This window comes from Chanos chanos, chromosome 5 (assembly GCF_902362185.1).
Source record: "Chanos chanos chromosome 5, fChaCha1.1, whole genome shotgun sequence".
Classification (NCBI taxonomy): Eukaryota; Metazoa; Chordata; class Actinopteri; order Gonorynchiformes; family Chanidae; genus Chanos; species Chanos chanos.
Genome location: NC_044499.1, coordinates 18,050,387 through 18,072,146, shown reverse-complemented (window position 1 = coordinate 18,072,146; position 21,760 = coordinate 18,050,387). Strand labels below are relative to the sequence as shown.

The 21,760-nt window shown below is 40.5% G+C and overlaps 1 protein-coding gene across 1 annotated transcript; it reads right to left on the bottom strand.

Moving 5' to 3' along the window:
* Positions 1-3,103: 3,103 nt before the first annotated feature.
* ivns1abpb (influenza virus NS1A binding protein b) lies at positions 3,104-11,776 on the bottom strand. Its single transcript, XM_030775650.1, has 15 exons — positions 11,674-11,776; positions 9,102-9,259; positions 8,859-8,987; positions 8,593-8,765; positions 8,415-8,490; positions 8,124-8,297; positions 7,858-7,983; positions 6,828-6,935; positions 6,352-6,469; positions 5,936-6,160; positions 5,439-5,560; positions 5,222-5,348; positions 4,957-5,088; positions 4,616-4,789; positions 3,104-4,397 (listed from the first exon to the last, which is right to left on the bottom strand). The coding sequence occupies exons 3-15, from the start codon at positions 8,967-8,969 to the stop codon at positions 4,141-4,143; spliced, it is 1,923 nt and encodes a 640-aa protein (XP_030631510.1). The 5' UTR covers positions 8,970-8,987; positions 9,102-9,259; positions 11,674-11,776; the 3' UTR covers positions 3,104-4,140.
* Positions 11,777-21,760: the final 9,984 nt, after the last annotated feature.

The window sequence follows — 21,760 nt, the reverse complement described above, 5'->3', positions numbered from 1 at the left end:
GACTCACAGTGAGGTTACACAGAACAATGCACTCACAGACGGACCGTAGCGGAATATACACAACAACTGAGGGTCGTTGTCCTCTGTCCTCTGTCCTCTGTGCCTGACAGAAATGACATTGTTAGTTGTTTCACCATGACCTTATTTCAAATGAAATATGTTATATTCAGTTAGGATACATTCAAACACCTGTTCTTATAATGTAGCTGCCCAGTGCCAACTTGAGAGTCTTAAAAATCATAAAGCGTACTTAAAAAGATATTATTTTCAGTGGCAAAATGAAAAGGTGTCTATAGTTGAATGGTAAGAATATTGCATCCCCAGGGATAATGTTTATTTTTATTTATTTCTTTTTTTAGCAGAAGATTGGAGAGATACATGACCTTTAACAGAGGGAACAGATAGGGTGAGTGAGAGGGGGCGGAAGCAAGAACGAGTGAGAGAAAAAGAGAAAGAGAGACATTGAGAATAAAACTGGCCCGGAATACAGAGAGATGTCTGACTTTCTGATCTGAAGAGCAGAGACAGAAAGATACATTGTCCTCAAACACACCCACTGTGATTATTCTGGGAATTACAAGGCCAAGGAGCACAACCATGCAAACCTTGACCCAGTTTTCTATTCATCAGCATTTCAAGTGCACTCTGAGAAAACATATAAGCTTCGCAAATCCAAAACAAAATACACAAGTTCTACAAGTATATACACGTTCTTTCCATGTTTCACTGAATTAAAGGCTAGAGTGTCTCTTGCTTGCATACAATATGAGTAAACACTTACATTCAACTAAAACTGAGCAACACTGACATAATATTAAGCGCACCAACCGAAGACTCTTTAGCAAGATGGAAAACTAAGGCACTGTCTGTGACAGGGAGGTACTGTGCCTGAAGGCAGATTGTTAAATTTATCCTGCAATCATATGAATCACTATTATGTAATACAGATGTGGGCTAATTCACAAGATGAGTGTTTTGAAAGTGTGTGTGTGTGTGTGTGTGTGTGTGTGTGTGTGTGTGTGTGTGTGTGCGTGTGTGTGTTTGTTTTGATCCAGGGTCCTGATTTAGGGTTTTTAGCACTGAACAAACTGTGAGTCCATTGCCTTTTTTTTCATTTGGAGTTTGGGGAAGAAGATTATAAATTGAAATAACATGCTGTGGGTAATGATGGCGCGTGATGTAACCTGGAAAATGGAAGATTGTGGGTTTGAATCCCAAATATAACAGTCGACTGCCGTTATGCAAGCAAGGCGCTTTACTGAAAAGCTGTTCTAATGGCAAGCACCTTTTGATACTGAAAGTCCACATTCTCAAGTTGCTCAAGTGTCTGATCTAAATGATTTAATGTTAGTGCGGGCTGGATATGACTATGTCCCTTCTGTAATACTGTATGTGGAAGTGGCCACAGTCCAGAGCCCAGCTGAGGCTGGTTCTAACTGCTCCTACCATTTTTACATAACAGCCCATGATGACAGTCTGACACGGCCCTGCGATGTCATGACATCACCATCTTCTTTTGTAATCTGTACTTTAAAAAAGGTGTATAAGTATGTCTTCATGTAGGTTAAAATGCTCCACCTAAATGTTTCAGCTAATTCGATCTGTGATTCAGATGAGTGGATCAGTCTCTTTTGAAACTGGTCCGAGAGCTTGAACGTATTTGAACAGCAACAGGCTTATGTTTGATACTATAACTGAGTATGAGTGGAAAGACCAGTATTGACCGAATGGACAAGTTCCAAGAGTTCCATAAGGAAACAGCCTTTAGCTGGGCCTCTCCGACCACATCCTTTCCACCAACTCACTCACTGTGTGTAGTTTCCATACATGAGTCATTGCATCCTGCGCTTGTCTGGGGTGTCAGTGGATGAGGGAGTTACCACCCAACATGAGAACCTTTCCAGCCCTAACTTCCAGCCATATGAATACAGGTTTAAATTAAGAAGTAAACATTATCCAGGCAAATGTGTTACAAGTAGGAAAATTCTGTGCCATACATGAAACGGCTCAGTAGGTTACTATGTAAACCGTCAGACACCATGTTAGTAGTAAAGGAAGATTACGAGGATTTGTGGTGTACAAGCCAGAGATTACTAAAGCTGAAAGTCTAAATACAGAAACACACTCACGTAATTTTTCTGGAGCTCTCCATCACAGATGGTATTTTAAAAAGGTGCACAGAGACAAATATTCAGAGGGGACATTTGATCTCAAAGCGGAGAAATGCAAAGTTCCATGCAGTTGCGACAACAACAAAAAAACTTCAACAGCTCCATGTTAAGGCTATTCAAGGAGGAACTGAATTGGAATCACACCTTGGTTTTAACCCGTGCATGAATGTCTCCTAAGGTTTTAAGTAATACTCCTCTGGTGTGGTCTGGAAGAGGCTGCAGTTTGAGCCTGGGCAGGTTTAAGGACTGATTATCATTCTATCTACCATTAAATTGGATTACGTTACATGCCTTTCCGAGGCATGGAAGAACTGGATACTCCCTTGGGTCAGGTCAGTCTTAATTAGGACCTAGGAGGTCTCCTCTCATTCCTGACCAATGCCGGTGTCTTGCTCGCTGGCCTACTTACCCTAGCATCAGCCCTGACTAACGTGTGTAAAAGGGTCAGAGATTAAGGCTTGCATGTTCTATTTTGTGAATGGGGATACCAGTAGAAACCTCTAGAGCTTATAAGGATAAATGGCTCACAAGGCACTCCACGTCTCTACGTCACTTAAGGAGCCCTGACATGGAGAATTACACCAACAGAAAAGCCTTCACCTTAGATACAGATTCCCCCCTCCCAGAAAGTTAATTCTAGACAATTCAGGAACAATCCAGAGAAAAAGAATCCTCACAAATGAATTCTGCACACCTGAAGCTCTGCAGCTGACTAGAAAATCCAATGAATACTGGTGTCTGTTTCCCATACAAAGCTAAGAACCAACCAGGAACAATTTCTGTGACAAACTGGAGCTGGTGTCCTGTGTCAACAAACCATCCAAGTTAGGTTCATTAACTGGGTTTTTTGGGGTTTTTTTAAGGAAAAAAACAATTCAATTCAAAGAGACCAATTCATTACTCTAGGTGAACAGCATGACAAAACATACCGACTGGATTGAAATGCTTTATTAGTTAAGAAATGAGCACCTCAGCTTGTAACAAAAGTAAGACAAAGAAAAAAATCCACCTTGAATATATAGGCTTAACTAATTAGTGTCTAAAAACAGAAGTGGTTGATGGACATTAAGAAACACCATCTCAATGTCATGAATAGGGAATAACCATGGCAGCACTAGCAAAGGATTCTTAAGCTAAAGCAGACACTAGTGTCTTAAGTACAACTAACTCCGTGGCACTCGGTTCATTTGTTTTCATTTAGGAATGTCACTTAAGTTTTGTGTGTTGGTTGCTTGCTCAGTACTGTATAAAAATGATATAAAAAGGCAATCATAAAAGATTCCACGTATTGATGAGGCAATAAAGCTCCATTACAGATAACCTCCTTTTTTTTTTTTTTTAAGCTAGTCAACTCATCAGTAAGGCTTTAACTGCTAGCATCTAGAATATTCTTAATACCACATCCCTGTCAAAAAAAAGGAGAGCAGCTCTAGTTAGATTAGGCATCACACAGTCCAGCTCACTCCTCAGGTTGGGCAGGTACTGAGTTCATGATTAGGCTGACAAAAAGCTAGCTCTAATGACGAACAGGCTGAATTATCCCTCAACCTCATTTTGTTACATTCTGAAAAAAAAAACAAAAAAAAAACAAATCTTTTCTTTCCCAATGAAACATTTGTCCTAACAACTCCAAAAGATTATTGGCATTCTGTAGTTAAACAAACAGTAGAGAAAAAAAACAACAACAACAACAACAACAACAACAACAACAAAAAACAAAATAAACAAATCTATTTACAGCTGAATATATTTTATGCAATATGCAAAGTTTTTGATGTTGCTTTGGGCAACCCGATGGGACTCGCCCACCAACAAAATTACGCAACGGCCTTTCTTCCCCTGCCTTCCCACCCGCCGCCCCGACCTCTCCCTTCCGGCTCAACAGAAACAAGAACAAGAACATCACTAAAACACAATTATATCACTAAGCTGGTCAGTGTTCACATTGGTGAGCATCCGATGCCATGGCTCAGTCCTGGGAGAAGGCCCCCACACATGGGCTCCACTCATTGGCATCAGCGTCATACACCTCCATGGTGCTGAGAAATTCATTGCCGTCAAAGCCGCCGATGGAACAGACCACATCACCGAGCACGGCCACGCCCGCGTTGCTACGCGCTGATGTCATGTTTCCCAACATCTTCCATTCGTTCTTGGCTGGATCGTAGCACTCCACGCAGCAAAGGGCATGGGAACCGTCAAACCCCCCCACTACAAAGAGCTTCCCTGGAAAAACAAACACAAAAAACAAAAAGCCTTTGAACAAACTCATACTGATACTCAAAGGTGATCCACTGCTGCGTAACCTACTGCAAACCATGTTTACTCTATCTTAAGTCAACACAGTACTTACTATAGCATAGTCCATTTTGTAGGTTTATATAACGACAGGATCCTTGTACATTACATAGGATATCCTGTCATGTGGGTGTACAAACACTCACCCTTGTGCACTGCAACACCTGCCCCACGCCGAGCCACGTTCATGGGGGCAACCAGAGTCCAGGTATTGTTGTCAGGGTTGTAACGCTCGACAGAGTTCAGGCAGTTCCATGACTCGGCACCCCCAATGACGTACACAAAGCCGTCCAGTTCACACACCGCTGCCTGGTGCCTCCCTAGAGACAGGTGAGAAAACAGTGAGCCACAAAACTTGTGATCTCTCATAGGAGGTGAGACGTCACTGAGCAATTACAGATATGCCAGTCGTGATAATCCAGGTTAATCCTTAAAAGCACATTTTATAGTTCACGAAGGACTTGGTCATGTAATGGAGTCTACATACTGATATTAAGAGGAGCACAGTTGGTCCAGGTTTTAGATACTGGGTCAAAGGAGTCACAGTTCTTCAGGCCCTTTTGTCCACAGGGGTCTGATCCTCCCACCACAAACAGCTTGTTGTTTAGGGCACATACACCTGGAACATTGTAAGGCAGAGAAAAAAAATTATGGCACTTGGCACTTCATCTGGGTGTCAGCTGATCTTTATTGTGGAGCTCTTTCAGTCTGACTGGTGTAAGCGGGTCCGTTGGCAGGGACGTTAATCTCACCTGCGTTGCAGCGGTTGGTCCGTAGCTCTGGCACTTGGGTCCACTCATCTGCATGGGGGTTGTAGGTCTCTCCACAGCTCAGCTCGTCAGAGTGGCCATTTGAGCCGCCCATTACATACAGCTGGCCCTTTAAGAAAAGCAGTATGATTATCCACCGAGTTAGTTATAGATACACTCGCTGGACATACGAGGCAATTAACAGAAACTGAGCACTAACCATGAGCACTGCCATTTGAAAACGGGCCCTTGGAGTTCGCATGGGAGCAATGAAGGTCCAGCAGTCCTTCTTCGGATCATAGCACTCCACAGTCCTCAGACACTCTTCCCTGTTATAGCCACCTGGGTGAACAATTAGGGAGCATCAGAGCCTGAACTGACAGCTCTTCAAATGAATGCGATTTCAACTGAGGAATCAAATGAAAAATGTTCCTTGGCACTGTGCCAGTAGCACTATACCTGATACTTAGTCACCTGACTGGGACTAAATTTCAAAAGTCTGTGTATTTTGCATTTCTGATGTTGTTTCATTATGCATGCATATTTGTCCTCTCCATTTACAACTCCTAATCATATTTCGATTTGGAGGGAGGGGGTTGAACCACGATGCAACAGTGCCAAGCCTTGGACTCATCATTTTTCCTTGTAGATTTATTGCTTCCACTGGACAAACTGAGTTCATCTGAGAGTCTTATGAGTTCAGAAGCTCAAGGCTACCTGCAGCAATCAGCTTTCCATCCAGATGAGCGGTGCCCAGGCCAGAGCGGGCGTAGTGCATGGGTGTCAGCAGCTTCTCCTCTGGCTCCTCAGGCTGGCCCTCAAAACTCAGGCTCTTCATAAGGCAGGGGGTCGCCGAGGGGGAGCTCTGCGGACTGCTCCGCCCGTGCAGGACGATCACACACAAGATGCCTTTCAGCACGGCCAGACACAGGTATGTGTTGTCTGTACAACAAGACACAAGACAAACTGTTTAGGAGGGTGTGAAATCAAGACTGAGGTTCTTGCTACCTACATGTTTTTATGCTAATGCTAAGGACTACCTTTTTTACAAGGACCATTATCTCAGAGCATAGAACGCACTCTTTAACCTGGTGAATGAGGTACGAGAGAGAGAGAGAGAACAGTGGACTTACTGGTGGTCTTCTCAGAGGCTATGTATTTCCACTCATGCTTGCTGAGCTGCCCTGCTGAGCCAGGAGACAGGCCGCCTGTGCTCATCTGTCGCTGCACACTCTCACGAGGGGGTTTCTTCTGCAAAACCAAAAGGCAGCTACAAACCCGGTACTGCCTTAGGAATACTACTGCCCTTCTCTAACACACACACACACCCACACAGCCAAAGCAGGGCCTCCGCCCAAGCTCCACACCACACCGTGGTCACACGTCTCACCACCCAGCGCACGGGCAGCTGAGAAAACTACCCAGACATATGCAACTCAACACATTTTTCTGGGGGGAGTTCAGTAATTCCCAAAGGACACTAGTCCTATGTAACTAGAGGAAACAGAGAAATGGCAGAGAGGGAACTGCGGTATCATGTAGCGGTGCACGGCACCCCAGCGGAGGTGGCACAGGGAAGCTCAAAACCCAGTCGGAGTGAGTCCCGTACCTGCACAAACTGGATGCTGTCATCCTCACTGCCACAGACCTCTGTCTGCCCTTCGAGCAGGCTCCCATCATGCAGTTTGTGATCTGCTGAGTAGTACAGCGTTTGCACCTGTAACAACAAAACAGCAACAAGACCCATGTGGCTGCTTCCATGACAACAACCAAAGCAACGCCTCACGCATCACGTCTCGATGCAGTCTGCTCAGCCGCTGCAGGGAGGGGGTGGGGGGGGGTTTGCTTCATTTCACTGAGAAAGCTCAGAGGACCCTGAGAAAAGCCACGTCGGAAGGGACGACAAAACAAGCCATCGCCCACACCCGCTCCGATTTTTTTTGTCGAGCACAAAACAGGTGTCTCAAAAAGATCCTGTGAGGAGTAGTCATAACCAGAAAGAGCAATTCTCAACAAGCATATGTTCTTGGATCGTTTTTGACAGCCGCAAACAGTTGTGTCGAACGTCTTGGGTCTGGCGAACAGAGTTTTTCCCCCACAATAAATGCGAAACTCTGTTAGAACCAATTGCTGAAACACAGCGTAGCTTTAGGTTGGATGACTCATTACCGCTGACTGGCATCTCTCTTCTTCAGTCTTGACAATGTTGCTGCTGAGTGTCTACTAAACCTACAGGAAAGATGGGGAGATCAATGGGGAGGAATGGCCGTTAGAATACAGGCCTTTGGTCACAAGACAGCAAAAACCTGTCAGGGAAAAATGCACTGGTGATAAGCAAAAAGTAAGCCTAAAAGTTCATTTTCACCTACACATAGGAGAGAGGAAATGACAGAGAATTAAAGCAACTTTGAGGCAGGAACTGAACGTAGCGCCTTCTGCTCACCTGGAGACCTCAGATTTTCAGTATTTTGGGTGGGTGCCTACAGCAAAACTTATATTGTTTAGAGAAAGACTCGGGGGGGCAGGGAAAAGGGGAGAATTACCCATGTCAACCTTTGAAATAAACTTTAATCCATGACAGAAGAAGGACAAGCAGACGGAAAAAGTTCTCGCTCTTTAAATAAAGGAATGACACTCACCTCTTCCATCAACCTTTCCAGAGGCTCCCCATTTTCCCAGAGACTTCGCTGTACCCAGTTGATGACTTTTGAGTACAGTTTGCCATTACTTGGCAAATTCAAGTTGTCTTCTAGCATCACTTCCAACTACAAATAACAAAAATAGTTGATACTACTTAATAGCTGGACAATGGCAGGGTGTAAGCAATCAGATGTTTGTCATCAGTCGTACTCAGCAGAAGACATTTAAAAAAAAAAAAAAATTATTGTGGGTAGTCCCAGCCCACCTTAAGTCGGGGCAGTTTGAGGAAATCTTCCTCTTGTGAGATCTCAGAGAAGTGTTCCTGAATGTAGCCGTCTATCTTCCCCAGAAGGCGGCCGTCACCCATGCTGCTAGCAAAGTTGCGGTAGGGGATGGCACTTTGGCAGTCCATCTTTGACAACAGGTAGTCTCCACAGATCTGCTCAAGGAAAAAAAACAAAACAAAAAAAACCAGGTCAACCTGATCAAACAGCCAGCCCCCGACATACAGCATACCGTTAGTATCAAGTCTAAACACAAACGTGGTCATCCGTACCTGTTTAACCCTTTCCATCTTTAGCTTTTTGGCTGCAGAGTACACATCCCTGACCAGTTCTTTGTCTGCCTTTAGTCTGAAGAAAGGCAATAAAAATTATTCAGGAAAGGCAGAGGTTAATCAGATGTGGAGGAGTAATTAAGCTAGAGACACACACTTATAGAGCAGAGTAACTTACTGGGCAGTGTAGGCGTAATTGAGCAAGATCTCCACAGCTTCTGGGTTCAAGTCATCAAACTTGACAAGAGACACTCCACCTTGTGGCTCAGAGTCCCCGTTAAAGATCTCAAACAGGTATGGACTACAGCAGGCCAGCACAGCCCTGTGGGCCATCAGTTCATGACCACAGACCTGAAGGGAAGAAATACAGGAGGTTAAAAGGACATTTTTTTGGGACAATGGGACATCTTTGGATTTTGTCAGTGGTATAATTTTAACAGGTACCTGTAGTCTGACGTCACAGAACTGGCCGCTTTTACGCAGAGCGTTCATTTTTGCCACGGTTGAGTCAAGGAAACTCTCGTCCTCAAATATCAAATATCCGTTGGGAATCATTGTGAATCTCTGGAATGTCTAATTGAGATGAGACAGTCAAATGAATTTCAAAATTCTCCAAACACAAAAAGGTAGTCAAACTCACTGTCACACTGATTTTCACATGTTCATGAAAATACCATGAGTCCTCACCCGAAAACAGGAATTCTTATTCAACAAAGATGAGGATGAAGGCACAGTGAAGAGCCCCTCTAGGACCAATCAGACTGACCCAGCAGGTCACAAGGGGCTAAATGTGATACTCTAGGTTACTAAGATGAACCTTCTGGACTTTTATTGGATATCATAACCTGAAAGAGAAGGAAAAGATGAAATTAGGAAAAAAACGCTTAGAAAGTATGAATTCTTAACGCTGAGACACACATGCGCCCACCCAGTCACATTTGTCACCGATCAGCTCATCTCAAATGTGTTTGTGATGCAAAGGACAAGGTGCCATTTCCATAGGCATATAAAGGCAGCATTATCAGTATCTGCCCAACGGAAGGGCAAAGTCTTATGATTTCACATGCCGAGTGCAACTGACTATAGATGTTTTCAAAGCCCAGATTCTCTAAACGCCAAGACTGGCATCTGACCTTTTAAAATGAGATTATTTTCCTTTTCTAATGTGCCGTATCATCTCAGTGGGGGGAAAATAATGAATCGATTCTGTATGTATAAACCAGCCTAAGCAGATATGGGGGAAAAAAAAAAAAAAATACAGATACAACAATTATCAAAAACACAGCACAATTACACAGGACTGATTAGGCTTGCTCATTTGTTATAAAGATTAACAAATTAATCCCATAGCACTGAGCCACACAGGACAGGAATGAATGATCAAAGAGATCGAGAACTAATGTAAATGATTTCTCAAGCAAACTCACAGGAGGACATTCTCACAGCAGATTTTTTTTTTTTTAAGTTACTTATCAAATTCTACCTCAGGCAGCAATAAAACTGTTGTCTGATTAGTGACAGGGAAATCGGGTAACTGGAAAACTATTTGGAATTGAAACTCCCTTCTAAACCTGTCCTGGTTTAACTGTGTTGGAGTTTTGCCGTGATCATTCACTCTAAAAACCTTCACGTCACTAAATTAGCTAAAATTTCACATCGGCAGGAATAAAAAGATAAAACCCAAAAAACATACATTTCTAAAACAGTATTCTGCTGACCTGGACAAATAATACATTTTGTCAATTCATGAGAGGAGAAATGGGGGATCACAATGAACACCTAGGAACTGTCTTCTGTATGGAGGTACATGACCAAGGAGATGACAATTAGACCATCCCCCAATGACATTAGTACAATTAGGAAATTGTACCAATGATTTGAACCTTCTTCATTACAAGTGATCACACTTAACATAATTATTCCTGGGGGTAGATAAATAATCCCACATCAGAAAGGTCGCTTGTTGTGCAATGACAAGTCAGAATCATTTATAGGCACATTTTACAGACAGAGATGATATTTTGAACATGACTTGTGTACACACTGACGCATAGGCTTCAAGTGAACTCCTTATCTTCTCGCAACTTTTCCAGTTAAAACTGGAGAAACGCCAACATAAAGAGTAGACTACAATGCAGTAAATATCTGCAGGTATTTCAGTAACTAGATGCAGGAATTGGTATAAGACTGGCATGTTAACATTTGTACATTTGAAATATTAGGCCCAGTGGTAAATTAAGGTCAAAACTACACTTTTAAAACTAACCTTGCTCTATTTAGTCTGGTCAGACGCGGTATTTTAAAGGTTCGGGGAACTAATTAGAAGGAGCCGTAGGAAATCCGCCTGTACCTTTGACCGTGTGGAACAGGGTCAACTGGTTTATCTGTTACAACGGGGCCTGTTGCTTTAATTCTTTCATACGTTCACGTGTTCGAATTGACAAATTACTCACTCATTAAATACAGTTGGAAGGATATATTTTAAAACGAGGCCTGCTAGAAAAAAAAGGAGAATTAGAGGGGAACAGCTGAAAAGTCATTGTTTCTGATGAAATCATGCGGTTGTGGACAGCATCAACGGCCACAAACTGAGCAAAGACGATAAAATATCGCCCTGATGATGTAAATTTAGATGGCACTCTAAAATCACGGCAAAACTATAAGCGAACGCTTTTAGAATTCCTTCAGATTTGATGCGTTCCGTCAACATGGCTAAATGCTTCCTGTTCCTGCGCAGCAAAATCGAACACATGCGACTCCCACTGCTATGTCGGCGAGGACAGACAGGGACACGTTGCGGTATAGTGCAAATCAGACAGGCACATGGCTAGACTGGGTGACTAGTAACCACCTAAGAAGGGTGCCCCGCTAACTGTAACCCACAGTAACTGTCTTTCCATCAAAGAATTATTAGCAAAAGGAAATTCTACCTAGCGAACGCAGACTGAGGTAAATCCGAGAATGGTTATATCTGGCGGTAACAGTAATTTGGTTAGCTAACGTTACAACTATCCAAAAATGACAAATTTCGGACACGTGTGAACTACAGTGTCGAGCAATAACAAAACTGGCAGAACGGTGCATTTAGTTAGCACAATACTGAGACCTGGTAAATCACCCGTCTAAGATGTAACATCAGCTAACTTTAGTTAGCTAAAGGACTGAATGCCGCGCTCACTTTCTAATCAAGCAATTATCGTCAACACAAAACCAGAACAGAACATAAATTAAATATCAGTGAGGCCAGTAAATGGCTTACCTGATTACTCTGAAACGTTGTCCAATTAGACATTTTCGGTTTCTGGTTCTTCACTGAAGTATGAAAGGTAAATGTGAAGATACAGAGCCTACATCTACAATTCTCCCCTCTATTTCTGAATGGCACAGTGGGCGCGCTTTTAACAAAGCCAAACCGCCAGTGACGAAAGCACTACTTGGGTGGAGCTAGCTGGGGCTGGGTGCAAATTATTATGCGTACGCATATCCATGGAACTGAAGTTCCGTACACGATATGATTTTTAGTCGGCACGTAACACATGTGTTGTCACTCTCACTGAGGAATCTGTTTTCTTATTTAGGTCGCACAGCCATTCGGCCCGTTTACTGATTGACTGAGATAAGTGCTTAAACAGACAACACCGCCCGACACTTTTGGGCTTTTGGTGTTATTAAAGTCTGCCACTCACAGAGAAGCTAAATCACGTTTTACAGTGGTCTAAATGTTACTGTGTGCTTTAGGAGAAATCATCTTTTTACAGCTGTCTAAATACCGAGTGCTTAAGAAGAAATTGTTACAATTAAATTGGTTGTTATGCGTCAACTAAACGATTCCTTAGATATTGCAGACGTATCCAAAGACCTCGAGGTCCCCACATGCATGCACACACAGTACTCTGAAGTGTCAAGATTCATTCATCCAACACAGATGTGTTCTGACAGCAGTGGCATAAAAAATTCAGGAATGAGGGTTGCTGGTTCCCAGCAAACACTTTTGTGAGCATTTTCTTAGCTATAGTTTAGTTCTAAGAACATATACAGTATTGGGAAATGTGGGTGGTTTTGTTTACCTACAATGACAAAAAGTGACTCATTTATTGCTTGTGATGGGTTCCAAACAATTAGCTTTTCTTCAGAGTTTATCCACAATACGGCACACAAGACATGCACAAACTGCCCTGTTTTCCATCTTTAAAGTATTACTCGTATCTCCACGGTTCGTGTTATTCATAAACAGTGACTTACTCATTTTATGAGTTTGTGAAAGACTAAATTCAGAACATTTGCAATGACCTAGGTAATGTTAAAGTTGCGCACTTCCTTTTGTATTTGTTTTTATAGCTGTTTAATAGTCGCAAAGTCTTTCAGTAGTGGAGTAAAGCTTAAATTATTAACAAACTTCAAGAGAGCCAGGAAAACGTGTCAGGAAGAGAATGAAGAAATGAGGTTGCGACAAAAAAAAGATTACCGCTTGTGATTCAGGTTTTTATAACTGTTTTTTTCCTTTATGAAGACATGTTATGACATTATCAGCAGCATTAATTCACGAACTTTTCTGGGACATTTCAATAAGTTTGTTTAAATGCCTGTTAAATTAATGAGAGAATTAGGGTTTGCCTTATTAATCAGATTATTGCCTCTTTTCTCAGCTGTATTAATTATTTTGACATACTCTCGTCCTTGATGTGAGAACAGCGTGACAGCGTAATTGAAAGAGTCGGAATTCCTGATACAGCTTTGAGAGGAAAAGCTTTAGTCGCTGTTTAATGGCTCACTGCACTGAATTCATTTCAATAACTGCCCTTTCTAATAAAATGGATAGGTCACCAAAAACTGATAGTTGGACTAATTGTTGGAAGGATAAGCGGATTGATGAATTGATAAATTAATTAAGTGACGCTATTTTTATTGCTTTGTTACCTTATGACATGTTATTGGACTCGCACTGTTTATGATAAATAAGTTTAAGCACAATAGAATTAAAACATCAGTTTTAAAATAGAGTTTCAGATGCTCTTTTAATCAAGAACAAAGCATAATGTTTCATTCTCTTCATCATCAGTTTTTAAGAGGAGGAATACTGGTGAACTCAAGGATGTCTAAATTCTTATTATCCCTATTGCAGCAGAGTGATGGCAACTCTAACTAATTCAAAGAGATTTTCACCAGTGAGTAAGCACATAATTATTTCTGTGAGAGGCAGACTTGGGGATGAATAAAATGAAAATAATGAAGCCTAGTTCAGTGGCCATTGGAGAATAACTGTCTGACTGACTGGTTTGACATAACCTGTAGGGATGTAGATTCATACTGAATAGCAAATGAAACATGCTGTTCAATAGTTTGTTGGTTTAAAAATGCATGAAACCAGAGCTTAAAAATGACATTTTGTTCCTTATGAAATCATAAATGTGAAATATGACGTAATAGTGCAGCTCATAGATATGCAGAGGACCTCAGAGCTTGAATTTTAGCTTCCTTGCGATGTCACATTACATTGCATTCAACCTTCCCGAAACCCCTCTTTGGAGATCATTCTATTACATAACTGGGTCATTAGCACAAGGCAGGAGAGCTCCCCAACCCCCTCCAGGCTCCTGTCTCCATGGTTCCCAAGCACTTGCACTCATAAAGACACACATGGATCCACATGAGTGTGTGCGCGCACATACACACACGCGCACACACACACACACACACACACACACACACACACACACACACTAGGGAAGCAACCTGTTGTGAATTTTCAGCTGAGCACCAGTTACATAAAACACTATCTTCTCAGACCAAGCTAGATCCAGGAGTTAAAGGTTTCATGGCCTCTCTATGTACAATTGGACATAATCACTGCACTGAGTAGTTTATTTGTATTTTAAATTGAAAAAGTTGCATAAGTGGATCGTTTTTACAAAGTGCAAATCCGACAGCATTTTAGCGAGATCTAGCTTTGAGTTTCCCTCCAGCACACACACACACACGCGCACACACACAGCGGCAGCCGCAGCCATCTTGCATACATTATTGAACAGTCTTATGTAAATGAGTGTCATGGGATTTGTGTCCATATATATGGTCTAAAAAAAGATCTCTTCCAATAGAGTTAAGAGCCAAAGCTTTGCTCATTTTGTGATCTGACCAGGGTCATATGTTCTCACTGTTTACCATAACCGGAGGGTATACACAAAATGTAAATATAAAACGTTTTGCTCTGTCCAGTGTCTGGGAGCGTATGTTTTTTCTACAATAGTGTATATTGTTATGTACTATAAGTTTAAAATGATGTTATGTGAATTGACTGTTTTGTATTCATCAGATATTACTATGTAAGGAAAAGAGAATCTGATTATTAAATGCCATGTTAAGAATTTTACCACAAAAAGGCAATGATGTTTAAGTATTTTCAATCTTGTGTGGATAGAAAATTTACATATTGAGTTACTGCAAGAGAAAATCATACTCATTTCAGTTTGGTTGTTTGTTTTTGTTCATAGAATAATATACTTCTGACCACTCAGTCAAAATGGGAGTGTCATTATCTTCCCTTCCATGAGTAAATACCACAGTGATGAAGAATAATTAACTTACATGACTATACACATTGATCTTATAGACCTTATCATATCTGTCTATAGTAATACAAACAACAAACTGCTGTTTATAGAGTTACAGGCAGGACAGAAAGGCCCTTTAACCTCTTGTGATGGAGTGCTCTAAAGCTCTGGAAAGTTCCTGAATTCCAGTCATGCCTGGCCACGGTGCACATGACGGCCCTCCAGTATTAGCATCTACTAAGCAACTCCATTGTTATCATTGACCATGCCAACTTTAAACTCACAATTACATATTTCAGCACGGAAAAGGGAGCCATGCAGAGTAAACAACCTTTCCAAGGACATAGCAAAGCATTGTGTGAAAGTTTTGTCCTCATCTATGGGATAAATTTACATTTGCGTTCAGTCATTTTGCAGATGCTTTTGTTTAAAGCAGCTTACAAAAGATAATAACAAATAGGCATAAATCAACATATCTCAGTACACAAAAGTTAGAGCCATGAACCAGGACTGTGTAGCACTACAGTGCTTTACTGGGTCTCAAATCATATTTTAGTTAGTTTGTTTAAATATACCCATAGCATCTAAAATACAGAGAAGTGAAGTTACTGGTTAAGAGGTCAAAAAGTTTGTGAATGTGATGTTTTCTGAATGTGTCTAGTGTCTCTAAGCAACTGATGGAGAGAGGCAACTTGTTCTTCAGTCCTGAAAATTCAAGAATTCTGATGGTGTCACTGCCATGATAGGTCAGTGAACACCAAATGACACAATGTAATGACCAAGGCTGTCCTGTCAGACTTTTTGATGTGGCTGTGTCTGAGAGCAGGTACGAAAGCATCACCCATGCTCTGGAGTATTAACACTAGGCAGTAGATCATTATGTCACTCTAATGTGTAAATATACTGTGACAGTATCCAGTACTTGATTTACTGGGCAAGCAGTAGTGAGCTAGATTCCATAATGAGTTCTTGGAAAACCATATATTGCCATGATCATCATAAACAACTTCCAGCACTTCCAATGACCCCCACCTTAAGATTGTTTTTTTTTTTTTTGTCCATAGAATGCTATATTGAATGATAGATACCACACTGTCCCCGTGCCGCTTCCAAGGCAAGAAAAATCTTTGAAAGCTGGGAGGATCATCAGTGAAAATACACTGTAGAACTAGTGAATCCTTGGAGCTTTTAAAGAAAGGAAGAAACTGTCCACTGACGGTAGGCAGTCATATTTCATTGCATAACACAGATGCTTAACCATAACTAACTGGAATTCATTTAGCATGCTTTGATCAGATATCACAGCTCAACTATGCCTACTATGTGAATCTCCGACGTCACACTACAGATAAAATCAAATCGTATCCTGAATATTGATTTGTAGACTCCGGTAGGACTGTTCTCACAGCTGTCACCTACAACATTTACAACAGTGTTTAGTGATGACGTCTCCCTCAGAGGAAGGAAATAAGGCACTTCAGACATAAACAATATTTATATAAACAATCTTGGGAAATGTCCAAAATTACATTAAAAGCGATTATTCTCAAGGATGACTCTTCCATTCAGTGAAACCATTCACCAGAGTTTAAAGCATCTCGACCAAAGAGAGAAAAAGAAAAAATCCAATTTGTCTTTATTTTGTTGCTGTTTCAGTAGACCTCTGCCATCAAAGACATCCTGAAACAAATGAAGTGACATACAGGAAGCCTCAGAATTCTTCCCTGTTTCTAAAACAAACAGGTAGCAGGTCGTCGGCCCTGACCTGAGTCACGATCAGCGAACGGATTCACTTGTTTATGCGTGTTGCTGGTGACACCGAATTTCCACATTAAGGCACCTGAAAAAGCTGAGAGTCCATACTCACTGGCATGTTTTATTTGGCTGTCTGACATCGCTGGCTGTCGGTGCTGTTTATGTTAACATATCCTCTCTTTCTGGCACTTTGAATGGAAGAAAACAAAGCTCTGCTCTGAAAAAAGTGATCAGTTAAAATGTCAGTGTCACTGAAATTTGAATGGATATTCTTTATCTGAAATGGGTCATACTCAAAGCTTCTTGGCTTTGATCAAATATCTCGACTGTAAAATACAGTGAAACATATTGTGTTAAGTGCACAGTTTGTCATTTACAGAGAGATTCACTGCTAAAGGGTTTTTTTTTTTTGAAGACAGACTTTGACAAGACAACCTAAATATTGGCACTTCATGCTTTTCCCAAGTTCCAAATTTGATGTTACACCAGATCAAACACATTATTAATTTATTAAATAAATTATTTTTTTTTAGTGAATATGATAGAGAAAAAACACCGAAAGAAAATAAAGAGTTGTAAGATAAATGAGTAGTAAACAACTATTCTACTGTCCCTAGTATCATTTTCTTTGTTGTTTTTAAGGGTTAGTCATTGCCATGGTTAGAGGGCTTTGGCTATTTCAGTCACAATGGAGTGATTGCGTCAGTTCTGTCTCTTACCGGTGTTTCCATGGTAGCTACCAGGTTAGCATGTTTGAAGCAATTATTGTAGTACTTGAAGCAAATGACACCTTAGAGAACAATAGTTTAAACCTACCCCTGCTGCTGTTTGTGACACATAAAACGATGACCTGAATGGCTTTATGAGCTGTTAGGAGCCTTCAGCTCTATCCTAAGTGGTCACATTTATGAGTTCAGATAGTAAAAAGGTTTGACCGAACCATAAAAACTCACAAATATCAAAAATTATAAAAAGGAAACTAGTAGTATTATTAAAAAGAATTTATTAATTAAACTAGTTTAAAATTGAACAATTGTATCGAACAATTAAATTTATGATTCGTTTGACATTTTTTGGATATGACAGTGACAGGCTAAATATGGTGTTTATTATTCCTTTGCTAGTACCACCTTGTTCTGATTTGTGGCAATCCCTGGCTCTAAGGTCTCTGGTTTGAGAGAACTCTTACCACAGCATAGCATTTCTAAATAAAACAGAGGTCATGGTAAATATCAAAATACTTTCAGCTACTTTCAATACTTGCAGGATGAGTTGTTTTGAGAATCAATCTCTGTGTTCAAGGCCACACGTGATTGCATGTTTTTTTTCTATTTAAAGTCTTAAAACCTTGAATTAATCACATGTCTAGTTATGACACTGTGTAAACTGCTTGTGAAATACACTTTGTAATTTAATGTCATTGCTGTTTTATGCTTTATGTTTTGATCTGCCTGTCCTCAGTAACTGGCAAGAAGGTCAAAACATATTGAAAATATGTTTCCAAAATTATATTTCCAACATGCATAAACACCCTCTCACTAACTCCACGGCAGGAGTATATAACCTCTGATTCTAAGAATCCTGTTTGACTTTGTTTCCAGCACTACATGTTTTTCTATCACTCTCTCTATTTAATTAGCTGAGGACTGTGTGCATATGTCTACCTATTTGTCAACAAGTACCCAAAAATATGATTCAATCTCTTAAATGTAGGTTTTGCGTCTTCACTTTGTCATGGTGCCCTTTCTGCTTTGAATTAGTGGCATAAAATGTTATCCATTATACATGTGCCACTGAACAATATCCTGAAACACACATTTTTAAGTTCATGTTGATGTTATTCTATGTCCCGTTGAGCTCCATGCCTCTATTATCCTGGGGTTTATTTATCACACATCGTTTGTGTCTGTTGACATTTCATTGATCCACGTGTGAAAGGAGGCTTAGCTATAATAGCAGCAAAAATGTGCAAAACAAACCTTGAGGTGGACACTTCATTTGAAAACAAAATACTGTCAAAGGTTCGACAAGGTTTTGATATGATTCATGTTTGTTGTCCCTCAAATCTCGAATGTATTAAAACTCATATAGTAGGTTTAGTTTTGTTATGTCAGAAGCAAATATATCCGTAATACTGTTGTGCTAATGACCTAATGTACTAAGCTTACTTTGACCATACCAATGTGTTTTTCCTAGATAAGGAAACTAAATGATAAAGAAAATGTTACGAAGTTACAGGTTTAGTTAGAAATTGTCACTTGTCAAGTGTGAGCTGCCACGTAATTCTGTACCAAAAAATGAAAAACAGCAGAAGTTAAATTTAACAAGAAAGGATATCTCTTTGATATGATAAATATGTATTAGGCCAGTTAACAATGAGCAGTTCTTCTGCCATAGCTCAGAGGAGATTACAAAGAGTGTTAGGATAGTTTTGTTAACACATTTCCAAACTTTTACTGAATGAATTTCAAATATTATTGGCTAGGTTAAAATAAGCCACAAAAACAAATGCAGAATGAATTCTGCATAATAATTATAGCAGTCTGTCAGTCAGGCCCAAGAGCTGAACTAAAATGTGACTGGTCGTCACCAACCATTTCTACATCATGAGCCCCAAGGTAATTAAAACAGATTAAAGATTGCACTTGTAATCATCTATTTATTTATTCATTTACCTAAAATTCAATTTTCTTAAGTTATCCTTTTAATGCCTCCCTCCCCTCTGACGATTTTCATACTGACTGTTGTGCAGTGCTCTACTCGACTATCCATGCTAATACTCTCATTAAGGTACAGTTTCTGCCTGTGTTTGGCTGTAGTCATCAAAACACATTTTTGTAGTTGTTGGACTTGTGGATTACTGGTGTTTATACACACACTTTGTTGTGCTCTTCCTCTCTGTTAAGCAGAATGGGAGTTAATTTGGCAAAGTAACCTCCTTCCCAGAGACAGAATCATTTTTCACCACTGTTTGATGATTTTGGGTTATGTACTAACCCAGTACAATGACACTTAAAGAGATACGCATCACTTGTTCAAATCTAGAATAATACACATTCAGAATAAATTACTGTTATTTATTTTCCTATAGATAACAAGATCCAAGAATTACAGAAGAATCACTACTAGTCATGATAAAAGCTAAAAGTTCAAACTGCATCTAAGAGCGGCAAGGTCTGTTCATCAAATCAACATCAAATCAATTTGTTCTTCTGGCCCTTAAACTGAGTGGCATAAGCCTAACCAGCAGCCAAGTGCAAATGTTCATTCTCAGATTCTTGGAGTCAAATGATGCAGGAATCGCTCGGAACACTGTTTGACTCTCTGAACTCCACTCAGCTAAAAAGCTTCAATGCCCACAGAGGACAGTTTTGAACACTTTTAATGCTTATTTAAAACAGATTGCTTTGTGTGGTTGAACTGGCCACGTGAAGCCGTCGGGTCATGTCGCATGTTTTACTTGTTCCATGACTGTGGATGAACAGCAGATTGATGATGTATGCAGAGGAGCTGACAAACCTACGGGGCTTAATCCAGCCTTGAGAGCTTTCTGAGTGTGACTAACCTTTCAGATTTGTTCCACATTCTCTTTTGCCATGTAGAATAGACTTGATACGCCTTGTACTTCATCCACTCTGGTCATGCTTGGAATATGTGGTGATGACAGCTGTGTTTATGAGGTCATAATCTGTTGTCTGCTCAGATTAGATGAATTCTGGATCTTTTATGGAATGTTAAACTTCTTTTAGAAATTTCCTAAGTCCACCTAGAATAATCATTGCAACATGCAGTGGGTTAATGATTCTGAGAAAGGGGGTCTGGTGGTCGCTTGTTGTATGGTTTTTTTTTTCGGATGTCTAAGAGCAAGGCACCGGTGTCAAGGCATGTTTCATAAATGTTGCCAGGCACAAAGCAGACACCACTTTGAATATTTTGAACCCCACCACTGGTGTAAATGTACATAAATAGTGACTCACCTGCTATTATCAGCCCATTTGAAGCACAGCTTGGCCTTCTTCCACACTTCACTGTCCTGGTAGTCATGACTAATTGTTTGTATTGGGGTGATTTTCTGTGGGCGGTCTACTCTCAGTTTAATGTTTTGTAGACACTGTAGATGTGTACCTTGGTCCACTGCATCCAGTGTTTTGGCATCCAGACTGTGGGAAATTATTTTATTTTGCCACCACAATCCTCTTGAAAAGTAAATGCTAAACTCTTTTCTTGAAAAAGTGTTTGTAGTGTGTCACCATGCAAATTTTTGTTTTGATTTTCCTTTTGTTCATGGTCCCTCCAATAAAAGATAAACGCATTCACCTTTTATTTCAGGCCCTCACATGCCAAGTGCTTTGCTTAAACAGCTGAATCTACTTTGCCCTTCAGTGAATTGCATTCAAACTAATTGTTGCTTGAACCATCTTTGTTATGGTGTTGCATCTTGTAAATCGATCAAATTTCCTTTTTCCCAGATGATTAAGAACTACTATTAGAGCTACTTTATCTTATGTTTGGTGCTCATCCTCTTACAGTCATTGTCTGTTACTATGACAACATAATAGCAGTAAGGGTTAGCCAGCTATATGCATACGATAACCTAGTAACTTAGTCAATCCTTCCCAAAGAAATCCCAAAATTTCTAGCATCAAAGGCTCTCTCTCTCTCTCTCTCTCTCTCTCTCTCTCTCTCTCTCTCTCTCTCTCTCTCTCTTTCATGTGCTGCACTTTAGGTTATTGTTTCATTAACATTGAACTCTACCAGGAATTCTTATCCAGAGGCTGTGTCCTGTTTGGAACTCTTCTTAATAACTCTCCTCTCTGGATAGCGTTCAGACAGAGTGCCTTGTTTTTGTTCTACCCTAAGGGTAGTATATGCACAATGGCAGTCAGGGGCAGCTGTTTTCCATGCCCAAAAATCCACAAAATACCAGGAAACTAGTACAATATGGGAAACTTTGGTAAAACTGCATGTTTTCAGTACCTTTTCTTCAACAAAGTGTTCCCATGATTTTGGAACCAAGCATCCCTCTTACTTCTCAAGAGC

Bases quoted from the DNA above. Each gene is read 5' to 3' on its own strand.
- ivns1abpb (XM_030775650.1), bottom strand. From the start codon at position 8,969: ATGATTCCCAACGGATATTTGATATTTGAGGACGAGAGTTTCCTTGAC. The intron at 8,298-8,414 runs GTACGGATGACC...TTCCTTGAGCAG, and splicing joins AGATGGAAAGGGTTAAACAG to ATCTGTGGAGACTACCTGTT. The intron at 6,470-6,827 runs GTACGGGACTCA...TTGGTTTTGCAG, and splicing joins ACAGCATCCAGTTTGTGCAG to AAGAAACCCCCTCGTGAGAG.